Here is a 17,606-nt window from a genome sequence, read left to right on the forward strand (position 1 = left end):
ACAAGTTTGTATGTCGCCAAGGCCTAAGAGCTAGTGCAGAGACATTTTGTCTAGGCAGATAGCGAAGATCCACTCTGTCATTATTTTTCCTCACCAGTGAATAATTGAGATTGTCCAGTCTCCTGATTTAAACCTGTCTCATTCCATGGGATCTGTTATTACTTGTCCACCATGAGTCCCTAGCATTGTAGAATAGGGCCTAAAAAATAGAAGGTACAGTACAGGGTTATTACTGTGCAAATTGCCCATGTTACATTATTGATTGAGGACTAAGGCCCTTCATAAGTAAAAACTATTGAGGGGGGTTCAGAGGGCAAATCTTGCATCCAGAGTACCTAAGAGGACTCTGTCAGAACTTCGGGGAAATACATACTGGAGCTCTGCCACCTTTGGGGAGGAGGGTGCATGCATCCTACTCCCCCTTTCAAGCAGTTGTCACCCTGGGGGCTCTTGGAGGGCAGAAGGCCAGCACTCCACAATCACACTGTGTGTCTGGCTCCTGCGTGAGGAGCCACAAGAGTGAAGGAGGAGGCTTGGCACAAGTGTTCGGCACAATCTGGCTCGTAGGGTGGTTCTTTTCTACTTGTTCGTCGATACCGATGGAAATTTTGATTAAAAAACTCACCACCCTATATTGCTGTTTGCATTTTTTTTTACTAATGTTCACTTGGTTGTATAACCAATGGGAAGTCCTCCCCTCTTCCCTCCTTCCCCTCCACCAAATAAAAGGGGTTCTTGAGGTGGTCTCTTTTGTATTTCCACTGTTGGATTCTGATGATTGTGTTGATCTGGGTGCAGAAGGCTTTGGAGCTGAAGATGGCCTGTAATGTCCTTTGAATACAGAAGTGGTTCTGAAAAACCAAGGCCTTGTCTACAGCAGGTATTGCCCCCATTTCAACTAGGGAGGCCAGTTGCGCAGGTCTAATCCCCTAGTGTAGACAGGATGAACTGCTATAAGGTGATCTGAAGCAGGGAGCAAGTTGTAATTGCACATGGTAGCTTTGCCTGTCTACACTAGAGAATTGCATTTGTATAGCTATGTTGTTGGCTTGCAGCATGACAAATCATCAGTGTAGACATGGTCTAGCTCCAGTGTTTCCTCAATCAAGTGAGAATGGAGACTGTTACCTAGTCTTTCAGTACCTGGGTTGTAAAGGCCTGGCACACAGCACCAGTTTAGGCATCGACATCTTGCAGCAGACCAGACACCTGATACGGACATCCAACTTGAGAAAAAGAGGGGCGAGATGTGTACCTTTTAAATCTGGATTTATTAGGATCTGACTCAGTTTTGATAGTAGGAACTAGCCCAAATCCCCTAGTGCACAATGGCACATAAATACTAAAATTGCCTAAAAATGATAGCATATTGTAAAATAAGTAAAAGCTAACTGTATACAACTATTTTTAAGAGAAATGGCAAGAAGTCTGACAAAAGCAGACTTCAGGCATAGGAGTTGTTCCTCTGACCACGGAAAAGAAGGAATTGAGACGCTTGTTGGCTGCACCTTCTTTTATGGCCTTGGGCACTAAATGTTCAGTGCCTCGGGAAGGTGGTTGAGTGGCACCTTACAGGCATGTCTCTTCTAGAAGTTTCTGAAGTTCTGAGGTGCCAGGTGCGCATCCTAACTGTGATACTATGCAGAAGCAACACTTGAAGAACTACAGTTACTGGTAAGTAACTTCTCTTTGTGGAGTGTTTTTAGAGCTGACCTCTAAAGCACCAGCTGAGCAACATATTTCAGTTTTCAGTTGTATGTGAATGAATTGAAGGGTTTCACTTTTTTTTTTTTTTTAAAAAACAAGCTTGCCAGAGAATTCAATAGCCCTTGCTCTGCAAAGAGATGGCTTTTTTAAAAAGTATAATTTAGTTTGGACAGTTTTTCCCATAATTAGTCATTCCTGCAAGAAGATGTGTGCACCACAGCTTCCTGAAACCTGGTTGGCTTACCATCAGTCCAGATAAGATGTCGGTGATGCCGAGTGGCAAAGGAAAGTGGAAATGGCAAAACATAGGAACATTCAAAACTGAGGAAGCGTGCCCACCCATTTGTAAAGCAGTTAACAATCTCAGTTTTACTAGACTGATTGTTGCCCTGGATTCTCAGCTAAGTGGTCAGGGATGCCTTTTCCAATTTTGACTGAGAGTCTTTTCCTACCAGTTTAGGCTAGACTACTGCAGCACATAATAGTAAAGTTCATTTGGAAACTTATAATGCAGCTACTAGCCTCTGAGCAAGATGGATCAGCAAAAACATACTACACTTGTTCTCTGCACAGGATGCCAATTAACTTTTGGGTGAAATCAAGATACTGGATACAATCTACAGACCCCCTGTGTAGGCTTGGAGGTTGGTGCACCCTGTATGACCTGCCACACTACTTGCACTCATCCAGAATCCTTAACCTACCGAGTTTAAGGGTGAGGCTAAAGGGAGTCAGGGGCACATGGCATTTCCAGTGTTAGGCCGTCTCCTTAGAAATTTACTTCTGCCAGAAAGACATCTGCATTCCAGTCTGGCCACGTTCAAAAAGCACAGCTCCATCCAACCTGTTCACAAACTGCTGGCTGTGGTACCCAAAAGTAAACCTGCTGGCAAGGAATTTTCAATCTTTGTTTTTTTAAAGTTGCTATGCTGCAATGGCATGTAGTGGTTTTACTTCCTATACTTGGGCAATGTTTAACTACAGAACCTATGCCGGCATAGTTTTTTGCGACAGCTAAGACAGCTTAAATTCCTACTGTAGTACATGCAGCCTGTGCTGCCAGAGAAAGTTTTCTGTCGGTGTAGGAATACCACCTTCCTGAACAATGTTAGCTATGTCAACAGCAGTACTCTTCCATTGTTGTAGCTGTGCTAATCAGGGGTGTGGATATTTTCATACCCCTGACCAATGTAGCTATGCTGATACAACTTTTAAGGGTAGACTGCCTGGAACATTTCTTTTGCTTTTTAACTTACTCCTGTAAAGTGATCCACATCCCTAAGTGTGGTGGGTGTCATAACTAGTGAATAGATAAGATCAGCAGTAGAAAGGAATACCGAGTTCTACATTCAGCAATATTACCCCGTTCCAATTATTTTCCCCCAGCACTTCTCACAGTGAATAGTTACTAAACTTGCCTTCCACAACCACAAAAAGATTATTTGTAAATATTCTTTCAAGTAATGTATTGTACTGTTACAGTTCTGGGGGAGGGGCTAATTCAAATTTTATGAAGACCTGCAAAAACGTCCCCATTTTCACAGAGAGATATGCATGATAGACTCTTCACCACTGTATCTAAGTTGTATTGTTATATGGTCATACAGTTTAGAACTGTCAGTGTGACCTATGGCAAGAAATCGAATATTTGATGGAAGTATAATTCAGATAACACCCAACCCCCCAGTAACCTGAAGTGAATTTTATTTTTTAGTGTTAAAAGCTTGTACTAACTAGATGGTTGCACACAGCTTACTAAACTAAAATCATAGGGATTATTAAACGAAAGACCATGAATGGTGATCACACAGAACTACCTGACTAAACAGAAATGCAGAGGATTTTCAGAAGATGTGGGTTTCTAAGGCCAGACTTCCATGGAAGGAAATGAAACAACAGTGGAAAAACTTGTCTGCAGTGTTGTGATAGCTGTGTTGGTCCCAGGATATTAGAGGCAAGGTGGGTGAGATAATATCTTTGATGGGACCAGGCTCGGTGAGAGAGAGGCTTTCAAGCTCACACAAAGCTCTTAGTCAGGTCTGGGAATTGACTCAAGAGTGTAACAGATAAATACAAGGTGAAACAAACTGTTCCTTAAATAGTTAACACATTTCAAGGGACACAATAGGTGAAGTAATATATTTTATTGTACCAGCTTTGTCTCTCTAATATCCTGGGATCAACACAGCTACAATTACACTGCATACAACATATTTCAAGGGCCTGTTCACGGTGAAGTAGCCAGTCATAGGAAGAAAAGGGAGGGAGGTAAGCTTGGGGGGGGGGAGTTAGTGGGTGATTGTTGTAATGAATCAAATTTTAATTAATATTTTTCTTAAAATGGTTTAGAGCAGTGTCCCTTTAAATTAAAAAATATTTAAGGTAATATTCAGTAGGTATTTTTAAGTCACTGAGCGATTTATAAAATTGAATTAGAAAGTAAACACGAGTTTGTGCTTGAGAAATCCTGTTAACTTCCAAGTTCTATAATCAAGAAGTCCCCTTAGGTAGAAATTTTTAGTTACCACAATTTAAGATGTAGACTGAATTGTTAAGTATTGTGAAATTTCTGAAGTTTATTTCCTCATTTTCTGGTGTCTGCTGATCTGGAGAATTATATCACTTGACTCAGGAAATTTTTACAACTTCAGTAGTAATGCCAATGCCACAGAATAAAAGATGCTACAGCATCTTTTTCACAACAGTGCATCGGTTGAACAATTTCAGAAGCTGAAGTTTTATATTTGACAATGTTTTACTTTAGGGTTGTTGGGGGTTTGTTTTTTTTTTTGCATTGGCACAATGCCAAGGCAGTCTGCAACGAACCACCCTAAGTAGCCTGATGTTAGTCTAAATATGGGAAGCAAAGGATTGAGCACAGTATTAACTTTCAAGCTCTGTTTCCTTTTTTCTATTAAAGTGCTGATGAACAAGTTTGAGTATCAGCTGTGTTAGTCTGTATCCGCAAAAAGAACAGGAGTACTTGTGGCACCTTAGAGACTAACAAATTTATTAGAGCATAAGCTTTTGTGGGCTACAGCCCACTTCATCAGCTGCATGGAATGAAACATAGTAAGAAGATATATAGATAGAGATAAAGATACACACACACACACACACACACACACACAGAGAGAGAGAGGGTGGAAGTTGCCATACAAACTGTCAGTGGCTAATTAAGATGAGCTGCTATCAGCAGGAGAAAATTTTTTTGTTTTTAGCTCCCTTCCTGTAATATATAGGGTAGATGGAGATGCCTTCATTATCACTTCCACAATAATGGAGAAAGTCACCTATAGTACAACTCAGATGAGTGTGCGTGTGTGTACTTAATTATATATATAATTTAAAATCTAGCTGTACTGAATGCTGTTCAGATAATTATCTTTAACTTTATATGAAATATATTTTAAAAAGAATTTGACAGCATACTACTTAAAATATGATAAACCATCACTGACTTCACTTATAACTTAAAACTGACTCCTTAATTCAGTTTGGCTCATTTTGAACCTGGTACATTTATAACACATCATGAATATTTTTTAGCTATAAGAATAAACAACAAATGAATACTGCTAAATTTGAATATACATCTTATGTATGCATACGAACATTCCTAAATTTGCATAAATATTTTTGAGCCAAATGACAGTTCTCGATGGAAAATTTGCAATAAGGTACATTTTTTTCTGTTGAATGAACTGTCATAATTATTGCTGTGTAACTTTTTACAGTTTGATTACCTACCATTCAGTGTTAAACTCCTCCAGCACCAGCAGAAAAAAAATCCTTTGCTACTGTCAGATACAAAATTCTTCCCAAACAAAGCAGCTGTCACTTAAATGGGAGAAATACAAAGTCATTGCAGCTTTACACCAGATCATGATTTTTATATCAAAATCATGATTCTTGATATCAGACTTGTAAAGTTTTCATAGCAGGGAAGGGGAAAACACTTCTAAGCTTCCAGAGTTTAGTGTTTGAAATATTTACTTTGAAAAAAGCAATTAAAACATTCCATGAAAGCTAGGAAACATTTACTATTTATTTAACCCTGAGTTTGATGTATAGGTTGACAATATTTTTATGGGGGAGTGTGTGTGTTTAAATACTTGACTTTGATACACAAAAGCCAGGGAAGCTCAGATTTCTCAATCAGTTCTTTAATAGCGCTGGTGTGCAAAATATTTGCAGTACATACATACACACAATAATATCACGTATTGCTTTCAGACCCCCCCTGAAAATTCTAGTCAACATAGAGTTTTATATGGGATGATTAAATATCTATGCTTTTGTGGGTGTTGATTATAATAGGATTTTATTCAATTTTGAGTCTGATCAGATATTTCAATGGAATTACTACACTACGACCACTAGGTATCTGGACCAAAATAGGAATGTATGAGCCTACCTTATGGTGCACGTTGAGGCTTATCACATCTCACTTCATTTGTCAAGCGCTATTACCTAATTTACAATGTCTGTTGGGCAAAAGACTAACATTTTCAAAGCAGCTGTTGTGCTTAATTGTTGTGAATGTTAGAACAACTAGGTCAAAAAGGCACTTCTTAAGGGAAATATGGATGGTTCTAGAATATCATCAATACCTAAAAATGTGTTATCCCCATTGTTCTGTGGAGGCAATATCTCCCTCAGCAAAAATAGATTAAAAAAAAATTAGGTGAACCACAGAAAGGGCAAAATCGAGAAAAACTGGTAACCATGTCTGTCTTTGTAAGTAGAAGACAAAAATTTTAACACCTCTTAAGCTTTCAAAAATGTCAGAATGCTGGGACTGATGCATTGGGGGATTTTGCCCTTTATTTTAATTGCTTTCTTTTACAACTAGAAGATTTCTCACCATTTTGAGCTAGTTGCTGCAGTTACTTAATCTCTGCTTTGGCTGAAATTTGTAGGATTTAATTTCTGTGCAGATAGAGGCCATTTTTCATTAAACGTAATGTCTTATTTATAAACACTTATGTAATTTCCCACAAACTTGCCATTTTTCTGATACGATCAGGTTTTAGATTGTCCATTTTTTAAATGAAGTATAAAAAGAGGATCAACTGCAATATAAAATATTTTAAAGGGGGACGATAACTCCAGTTATACTACAGTTGGATCCTAGAAAAACTGCAGTTGAAGATTTTTGAGTTCAACTTCCTGCTTTGAGTTATGATTACATGCATTTTTACCTTGAATATCTAGGGCATTTCTATAAAATTAATCCCTTCAGCATTCGTATGTCAGAATTGTTTCATTTGTTTTATAAAACTGGATAATTTGCATATCACACTGTTTAGCCACATCACTTGTCCCTACCTGAAGAAGTTTACAATCTAAGTTAGACATAAAGCAAAGCATGGTAAGCCAATGGTGCTAGAGGGAGTTGGGAGGATGATGGTGGCAAAAGTATTTGTGTATGTTTTGTATTCATGAGGTCACGAGTATGTATTAAGCTTCAACACGATCAAAAGTCATATTTGAGATATAGAAATATAAAAATCTTCCATAATTTTTTGTTGGGTAAAATGCTTTTGGGCTGACACACGTAACTGAATTTCATATGTATTCTTAAAATTCTTACACAAATCAATGCGACCTTGGGAGACCTGCATAAAGTTGATAAATATGAACCATTTATAACTGCATACAAAAGACTCATGTTGGTAAATATGACGACTTCATCTTTTTAAATATTCTACACAACACTTACAAATATAACAAATACAAACAAACATCTCTCCAGAATAGTCTTTTATTTTATTTCTACAACTCTAATATACCAGTCAAGAAGTGCTGAGTCGTTCACTGTTATCACATGAGTAATATAGTTGCACTGCTCAGATTTCCCAAAAGTCTTGGCACTGAGGAGGACTCAAGGTTTCACCCAGTTTGTTTTCAAATCCCAGATGTGCTCTGCCTTACTTTGTACTGACCAAAAAACCATGCTTCTGCCCCTTTTTACTGAAAGAAATAAGAAAAGATATGAACTCAAAATGAGTCAGAAGTTCAATAAACCAAGAAAGAAGGGCTGGAAATGATAGTTTCTGCAGCTACATCAATACATGGCTCTCGGGTATATTTGCCTCTCTTGTTCCCAACACTCCTGACTGTTGACTGAAGTATCTGGGCTTTCTGCCTCCAGTAATTCTGATGAACATGTTTTGGCCAAATTGAAATGGTAGGAAGCCATTCTCTGTCTAGTTTCTAGGCTGGAGATATGTTTTGGTACTATTGAAGTGCTTACGTACCACAAAGAACGTACTATGGAAACCTCTAAGATAAATAATCTTTACCAATGAAGGAACTAAATTTTGAGAGTTAGGCGCAAGCTTATTACATTGAAACATCAATGAAGGCTCATCACATTAGACTGTTGGGCCCTTTTCCTCATCTCCCAGTCTAACACGTATTACTATTATTTCATAGTTCCTGTACATCCTCACTTTGGCTAATATTGTCCCAGTACACCGAAAGATGGGACAGCAATAGTTACAGTGAATCATTTTCAGGACACAAAATTACTCTAGTTCACTCAGTGAAGAAATTCACTCATTCATTCCACTTGATCACACTCAAGATGTCAAAAGGAAGTTTTCATCCTGGACTGGAAATGGTTACATTTTGCCCCACAAGAGTCAGGAAGGAGTCACTTGGAATGTGATTATTGACTGAGCGAGTGTAACTAATCTGGCGCCTGTGGATCTTCAAGATGCTTACATTCATGTGCCAGTAGCTACTTCCAACTACAATATTGTGTCATCTGGTTCATTAGAACATCAGTTCCCTGAGTTCTGATATTTCGTAATAACAGACCATCTAAAGAAGGTGTGGACCTGTCTCTGTGTCTCTAAAAAAAGAAAAGGAGTACTTGTGGCACCTTAGAGACTAACCCATTTATTTGAGCATAAGCTTTTGTGAGCTACAGCTCACTTCATCGGATGCATCCAATGAAGTGAGCTGTAGCTCACGAAAGCTTATGCTCAAATAAATTTGTTAGTCTCTAAGGTGCCACAAGTACTCCTTTTCTTTTTGCGAATACAGACTAACACGGCTGCTACTCTGAAATGTCTCTCTAAAGATAATGGAACTTTTTCAACACCGTGTCAAACGAATCCAAAAGTCTATCTCACCTAGGAGTTAACACATCTTGGAGTCCATTTCAAAAGAGATGGAAACATTTATCCTAAGAGTCTGAACTTTGCCACTGCTTTCTGGTTCTATTGCACTGGGTGTGGAGGGTGAAGAACAAAACGTGTTTGGTCTCCTGATAACTTGTCTTGAGGGCATTCTATGGGAGAGGTCCAAGAAGTGTACCAAATCCTCTATGTTAAACTTGACTTCTTCGACTAAATCTTATATTTAGAAGTCCTACTTGTTTAAAGTGTTCTCGGTCATTAGAAGGGTCTACATTAACCAGTCTAGCTATTTCTAATCTGAGAGGGGAATCACAAAGCCGCAACTTGGTTTTTCCAGCATTCTTTCAGAAGGAAGTAATAGAATGACATTTCAGGAGTTGTTCCTGAGTAATCTCCCACATCCTCAGCCCTTCACATAAGGGACTATTCAATGTATCATAAAAGATCCAGGATGGTGGTGTAACTATTAGAATTGTTATCTGCAAATGATGTTTCTGTATGTAATACCCCAATGTGAAACTGTCCTTACCTGCTTTTGCTGATTTTACTGATCCTGCTGTGCTGAATCATTCCCTAACAGCTCCAGGAATTATAGCATGGGCACCTTTCTCACCACCTTATATCCCCTAGTGGAGTTGTAGCACAGTTGAGAATTGGGGCCTTCATTTGCATAATCTTGTACCTTTTCCTGACATCAAGTTGCCTGTCTAATATCTTACAGCTTTGCAGTGGCAGAGGGAGAGGTTGGCAATTAGAAAAACTCAAATTTAAATAAAAACTTGTTAGAGATGTCAGATTATTTCACTTACTTTCAACTGGAGCAATTAGAATGAGATACTGTATGGAAGCTCAGTGCAGCAAACAGTGCACAACTCCATCCTTAAATCATGTTGTGAAAAGGAAAAGTAATTGATCTTTTTAAAACAATGTTTAGTTTAGTAAAATTCAGTCAAGCTCTTGGAAATGATTTCGCCACTGTGAATTCGTTCTCTCAAATTTACAAAATCTAGACAATAACTATATGTACTGGAAAAAGCGTTAAGTAAATTGTTATAGCTTGATTATTTAATTCAAATAGTAATACATGGTACAATAAATGTTCAAAAAATACCGGTGAAGTCTTTTCATTGTCATGCAAGTTGAATATTAATATCTGATTGTTAATGAAACCCAGGTCTGGACTCTTTGAGGGTGGTGTAACTTTTTAAATGTTTTGTATATATTGTGATGTATCCGCATAATTTTTCTTTGAGAATCTTAAAGGAGTTTGTCTGAAATGAAGTAATCTCAATCTCCATATTAAGCCTCCTCTTTGTATGGAATATATTCTGTCCAGTGTTTAAATGCTCAATTTATTCCAAACCAAGTTAAGATATACCTATGCACATTTTTTCCTATTTTAATAAAAGTGAAAGTTAAAGAATTGTGAGCTTGTAATAGATTGTATGACAAATTGAAGTTGATGCCTATTTGAAAATTAGACTGGAGGCATTGTTTCCCAGATTGTTCTTTCTGAATGAATAACTGGTTTTCATTACTAGGAGGATGTCTCCCATTTAAATGAATGTCAAAAGTAATAATACAATTATCAAATCTGTTGCAGAATGAAGATACTAAGTGTAATTTTTTTTTATATTTGTAAAGCTTCTTTGGTATAGTTTAGGTATTACTGTACATAGCCATTATTTTATAGCCATATCTTTTATTGTTTTTCTGTTTTGTTTTAACAGCCCAGAAGGAAGAGAAGAAGAGTGAGGATAAACCAGTAGAACCTACTACAGCATCAAAGAAAGGGGTTGCTTCAGCTTCTACAGTTGAGAAACAGACGTCTTCCCTGTCCAAAAACCTTGGTCCAAAGAAGTCCCCATCATTTACTAGCACTTCACTAACTAAACACCCAACTAAATATTCTGCCGCGAGCTTCAAAGGTGTAATTCCTAAGAAATCTTGGCTTTCATCAGGCAATGTTTCCTCTTCAAAACAGTCACCTCTTTCCCATGGTTCACCATCAGTTTCCAAAAAATCAGTTGCGTCTTCCAGTTTACCTGGAGGGCTTAGAAAAACAGCAATGTCTTCCACTTCAGCTACGTCTACAATCACACAAGCAAAAGGAGCAGCTAACCCCACTCAATCACAACCCAACTCTCAAATTCGACAAAATATACGACGATCCCTCAAAGAAATTTTATGGAAAAGGTGGGAATTCAACACACTTACTTTGTAAAGGCATTAATAAACTTTGAAATAAATGTTTAGACTGCACTGCTCTTTAACAGTGATAAGGAGGCAGTGACTTCATTCTTCAAGTGAAACAGTTGACATAAGCTTAACATTAAAGTGAAGTAAAGAAAGTTTTTGGTAATATCTCACATTCAGAGGTAAAAATTCCAAATGCACAGAATCAGAATTGAATGTTAATGTTCTTAAAGGGGAGGGGAAAAAAACCTGAAGTATTATGATGGCAATTTTAATACGAAGTCTTAAATCACAACATAGAAACTTTTATAATGCAGTTGTTACTAAGTTAAAATCTAAAGAAAATATACAGAATACAGTATGGTTAATATACTTTCCTGTTGCCAAAGGACAGAAGTGCATGATGGATAGGTTTACCCCTTCCTCTGTCCCCCTCCAAGAAAAAAATGTTCTGTGCGATAGTAGTAATCACACCATTTAAAAACAAATCAGTTATTGACAAACACTAAAGCACCACATAATTTCAAGCGATTGCTAATTAGTTTTAAAATAAAAAACCAAACAAAATCAGAGAGCAGTTACACAACAAGTACAATGTCTCTTAACTTGTTCCTTTTTAGTGGTAGGGAACTAACTTACTGTAGTTCCCGTCAAAAGTGAAAACAAAATACTGTGTGTGGAGAATGTTGCCTCTAAGGCTTGAACCTGCAAACATTTAAGTATTGATTAACTTCATGGCATGTGAGTACTTCATTGAATTCAGAAGTTTTATTTTATTTTTGAGATTTTACTCACATTAAAATTGCCAACGTATTAATATCAATGCGGTTTTTAGAGAAGTATAATATTTATTTGTTTATTTATTATTTTGTACAGAGTCAATGATAGTGACGATCTGGTCATGACAGAGAGTGAAGTGGGCAAGATAGCACTGAATATTGAAAAGGAAATGTTTAACTTGTTTCAAGTTACAGACAACCGATATAAGAGTAAATATCGCAGTATCATGTTCAATCTTAAGGACCCAAAAAATCAGGTTTGTGTTCTTAAACACTGGGTATATGCTAAAATACATGAAACCTCTTTGACACTAACAGTTTTAATTTCCATCTCCAAAACTCTACTAGCTCTAAATTTTGAGGCTGTAGAACTTACCCGAAGTTACTCCAAAATCATTCACATCTTGACTGAAAAAAAGTGATTTTATCATACAGTTATCCAAAATGTCTTTGTGTGTGGCTCATTAATTCCTAGAAAGCTTGTTTACTTTGTTTGATTCAGAATACAGTACTGCTTATAATGATATACTGGGCAAAGGTGGCAAGAAATTCCAACTCTCTCTACCTTTCTGGCATTGTGTGACACGTTGGATGACTTCAGCCAGAGTGGATCCACAAATTCACTGGAGATGACCAGAGTGATGATTTTTTTAAAACATGAATTGAATGCTTGTGAAAATGTAGACTTGAGAGCAGAGTAAGCTGAGGTCCTTTTTATTCTCAGAACAGGTCTAGCATGGGTAGTGGTAGTGGAAATGCAGTTCACCTTACACTGGAGGATTTCTTTTAGTTATCGGAAAATAGTTCATCTGTATGCCCATTCAGTCCTTGGTATCTGTTCGTACTAAGCCTTTTCAATTTTGCTTACACCTAGTTAGTACCTTTTAATGGGAGTTCATAAATTAAGGAATAAACTTCATTCTTCTGCAAGAATCTCCTTTACTAGTTATCTAACTCTATTAGTATTCTTCAACATGTCAGTAAAGTAGGTTTTTGTTTCAGGGACTTTTCCATCGTGTTCTTCGTGAAGAGATTTCTTTGTCAAAGCTAGTGAGAATGAAGCCAGAAGAACTTCTCTCCAAAGAGCTGTCTGTGTGGAAAGAGAAACCAATCAAATCAGTAAGTAGTGTAATGCTGTTTACCATGTATTCACATAGGAATTATTGATGGGTTTGTGATGTTGTTAAACTACTTTCTAGAGTCATATGCACAAAAGTTCGTTTGTTAACATTTGCTGAGGGTGAGAATTTTGGCAGACCAATACATTTTGTAGCCATCAGTGGTTACTGAAAGAATAGGTAATAGGGTATAAAGTAGTGATACAAGTACATATGTGGCTTTTTGATGTTGGAATATAATTTTATGATTTTCTTAGATAACAGAGTCAAGAAGTAAATCTCATGAAAGCAAGAAGTCAGCCATAAAACAGGAAAATATACCAGACGTAAATATGGAAGATTCTCCACCGGTGTCTGACTCAGATGTAGGTATAAACAGTTGTTTAAGTGCTGAACCACGGTGGAAAATATGACAACTAGTTCTGCATACCATTCACCAAAAAATGAAATTTTCTAAATATGTAAAATAACCATTTGTGTTTTACAAGGATTTGCATTTTAATTTAGGAGTGCAACCAAGCGTAATGATGGGCATGCTACTGCAGATGTTCTTTAAAAATCAGGCACTATATTATCTACCTTTTGATGCTCCTTTTAAAAAGATAGTATTTTTAGAATGATCTTTGTTTTGACGGTTGAAGTCTATTGCTTTCTGCTAACTTTCCTAGAAAACACAATCGATAAATCACAGTTTTGGTTGCTGGGAAAACTTCTGATTTGATAGACATATTTGACGTCAGATGGGGATTGAGAGCAGAATAACTCTTAAAAAGAGAGCTCTTGATTTCCTGTGATATGTCCTTACTAAAGACGGAGGGGGGAAAAAGAAACACAGGTAAAGTGCAAAAAGAAAAGGAGTACTTGGCACCTTAGAGACTAACAAATTTATTAGAGCATAAGCTTTCGTGAGCTACAGCTCACTTCATCGGATGTATTTGGTGGAAAAAACAGAGGAGAGATTTATATACACACACACAGAGAACATGAAACAATGGGTTTATCATACACACTGTAAGGAGAGTGATCACTTAAGATAAGCCATCACCAACAGCAGGGGGGGGGAAGGAGGAAAACCTTTCATGGTGACAAGCAGGTAGGCTAATTCCAGCAGTTAACAAGAATATCAGAGGAACAGTGGGGGGTGGGGTGGGAGGGAGAAATACCATGGGGAAATAGTTTTACTTTGTGTAATGACTCATCCATTCCCAGTCTCTATTCAAGCCTAAGTCATTACACAAAGTAAAACTATTTCCCCATGGTATTTCTCCCTCCCACCCCACCCCCCACTGTTCCTCTGATATTCTTGTTAACTGCTGGAATTAGCCTACCTGCTTGTCACCATGAAAGGTTTTCCTCCTTCCCCCCCCTGCTGTTGGTGATGGCTTATCTTAAGTGATCACTCTCCTTACAGTGTGTATGATAAACCCATTGTTTCATGTTCTCTGTGTGTGTGTATATAAATCTCTCCTCTGTTTTTTCCACCAAATGCATCCGATGAAGTGAGCTGTAGCTCACGAAAGCTTATGCTCTAATAAATTTGTTAGTCTCTAAGGTGCCACAAGTACTCCTTTTCTTTTTGCGAATACAGACTAACACGGCTGCTACTCTGAAACAGGTAAAGTGATCATGTATAAAGAATGTTTTCAAAGTGCCATGCCTTTGCAAAGATGCTAATGAGACCAAATGATTTTTTACGGTTTTTTCTTGTTAAAACAACTAAAATTCAAATTATGGATTCCAAAGGCTTTGATATATTTGAAATTAATGAACAACCAGTAACTTTGTTTTTGCATTTGTTCATTTTTAGGAGCAGCAAGAATCAACCCGAGATGCACCAGAGAAAAGTAGTGCTCCCCTTCTGGATATTTTCAGTAGTATGTTAAAGGACACAACAAGTCAGCATCGAGCCCATCTTTTTGACCTGAACTGCAAAATCTGTACAGGTATACATAATGTTCCATTTAGAGATAATGTCAAACTAGTTTCATAGTAGCAGCCTTCTTAGTCTGTATCCGCAAAAAGAAAAGGAGTACTTGTGTCACCTTAGAGACTAACAAATTTATTTGAGCATAAGCTTTCGTAAGCTACAGCTCACTTCATCAGATGCATTCAGTGGAAAATACTGTGGGGAGAGAACACATGTTCTCTGTGTATATAAATCTCCCCACTGTATTTTCCACTGAATGCATCTGATGAAGTGAGCTGTAGCTCACGAAAGCTTATGCTCAAATAAATTTGTTAGTCTCTAAGGTGACACAAGTACTCCTTTTCTTTTTGTCAAATTAGTGTTGCACATAAGAAATCTTATGTATAAAGGGCCAGTCCAACACTTACTGAAGTCAGTGGGAAGTTGTCTATTGACTTCGGTAGGCTAGGACAAAGCCCATGTTGTTTGATAGTACTTGTTAATTGAATAAACTGGTCCTTTTTGTAGTTGTGTAGAGTTAATTGATATAATCTTTTTTTATTTAGACCACCTTAGCTCTATTTATTTATTTAGTATAGGTAGTAAACTTTATTTTCTGTTTTGAGAGAGAGAAGAATGCTCAACTGCAGATGCTATATAAATTATTTGTTTTTTCTTTCCAGCGTGATTTATTATACGAGTAACAATAAATAAAACTTTTGTTTGTCTAATTTAAAGGTCAGATTTCAGCATCTGATGATGAACCAGCACCAAAGAAATCAAAATTATCTATGACTTCTGCTAAAAAGATGGAGACACAATCAAAGCCAGAAGTAAAGCCAAAATATGAAAGTTCTACATCAACTGCAGCACCTGAAACAGAAGCAGTATCTGAAAACACAACAGAGACTCTTGCATCTGTAACAGAAACAGTCTCTCAGTCAGTCTTGGAAACAACATACTTTCCTACAGCGCAGGGGCATAATGCAGAATCTACTTTGCCTGAAGAGGTCTCCATTTATCCTACCTCTTGCATTGCAGGAGTTGTCACAACAGTAACTGTATCTGGCAGGGACCCCAGAACGGCAATGAGCAGTTCATCTGGAACTGTAACTTCAGCATTGTCAGGTGCAGGGCTCGAATGCAAAGTTTCCATGGTGGAATCCAGACAGGAAACATCAAAATCTGTTTTAACAGCTCCTAAATCAATATTAACAAAACCAACATCCTCACCAGATCCAAGATATTTGACAGTTCCACCATCACCAAATACAAAGTGCGTAAATTTTATAGTAAACCAATCTCCTGAGCCTTTGACATTACTATTTTCTACCAATAATATTTTTTTTTCTATATTAAGAAGAAAGGCAGTTCAGATTTTAAAATATGTCCTCACTCAGAAAATCTTTTGATTTATCATCCCCTCATTTTTCCTCTCCAAATGGCATACTATGCCTACATTAAAAGTAAAGGGTGTTATGAATGTGAGATAATGGGTATATAAACTTTAGTATAAATAGAGAAAACCAGTGGATTTACTCCAAATTTACGTTGGTATAGCTAAGAGCAGAATTTCATCCTAAAATTAAAACGTTCTTAGACTTCATTTTAGGGGTGGTTGGAAATTGTCTCACTAATTGACCCATTTAGTAAAAGGACAAGGGTCACTTACATTCAGTATGCATAACAGGGAAAACAAACATATCCTATAATTTGGATGAAATTTTTTTGTTTGTTTGTTTTTGTTTGACTTAAAAAACTGAAACACAGTTATAATTTATAGTCATATTCAGTTCTTTACCATGAGCATGTTTTCATACATACAGTATCATTCACTTACTTAGTGGAAGATGCTTAAATTTACTATAGAGTCTGAGATAATATAATCACATTGCTAGCCTGACTCTACAAAATATGTCCCTCACAGTACCCTTCATTCCCTGTCTCTGCATATATGCTTTTATCTTCAGTAGCTCCTTGCATTCTTTCACCAGGATTCAGTTAATTTCCAAGCATAATTTAGATAAGTTATAATACGGTCAATTTGTCACTTATTTGGATTCTTAGTAGAATTGGGTGTTTAAATTTTCTCAGAATATCTATTCACACTTGTTTAAAATGCCTAAATAGTTGAGGAGTTGGGGGACACAGAAGAAAGAAGGGAAAGTGTCATTTCTAACCTTTTTCTCTCCCCCAATTTTGTTTTGCAGCATCACAGAGTCACGGTCCCCTCAGGATGGAGATACTTCCCTCTTTCTCTCTCGTCTCAGTACCATTTGGAAAGGATTTATTAACATGCAAAGTGTGGCCAAGTTTGTCACTAAAGCATATCCTGTCTCTGGGTGTTTTGAATATCTTAGTGAGGTTAGAACAGATGTTTGTATGTATAGAATATATCTGTATTTTTCGCTTGTTGCAAAGATTCAGGTCACTTGTTAAATATTGCTACACTGAAATTATAACAATGCTAATGGCATCACTTTACTAAAAGGAAAAACTATCTATTTGGCTCAGTATGCCAGTGTGAAAGTTTTGGAGGTAGGAAGCATTTTAACCATGAATAAAGTAGTTGATATTTTACAACACAACTGTCACTGCTGAGCATATGATGGGTGTCTATTTGGTATAAAACAAGCAGACAGTCCTGATACTGACTAGAGATGGTCAAATAATATTTGCAAAGATTGTCAAAATTATTAAGCAATATTTTTGAACAGTTTATTCAACCATTTACTTTTAAATTATTCAC

At 37.1% G+C, this 17,606-nt stretch overlaps 1 protein-coding gene across 1 annotated transcript in view; it reads left to right on the forward strand.

Annotated features, from left to right (window-relative positions):
• Positions 1-17,606, forward strand: part of DIDO1 (death inducer-obliterator 1) — an 89,245-nt gene that overhangs the window by 50,412 nt on the left and 21,227 nt on the right. Inside the window, 7 exon segments of the mRNA XM_038369021.2 lie at positions 10,589-11,054; positions 11,931-12,090; positions 12,836-12,952; positions 13,209-13,316; positions 14,759-14,894; positions 15,596-16,133; positions 17,068-17,221. Of these exon segments, the coding sequence (XP_038224949.1) occupies positions 10,589-11,054; positions 11,931-12,090; positions 12,836-12,952; positions 13,209-13,316; positions 14,759-14,894; positions 15,596-16,133; positions 17,068-17,221 (1,679 nt within the window).

This window comes from Dermochelys coriacea, chromosome 13 (assembly GCF_009764565.3).
Source record: "Dermochelys coriacea isolate rDerCor1 chromosome 13, rDerCor1.pri.v4, whole genome shotgun sequence".
Lineage (NCBI taxonomy): Eukaryota > Metazoa > Chordata > Testudines > Dermochelyidae > Dermochelys > Dermochelys coriacea.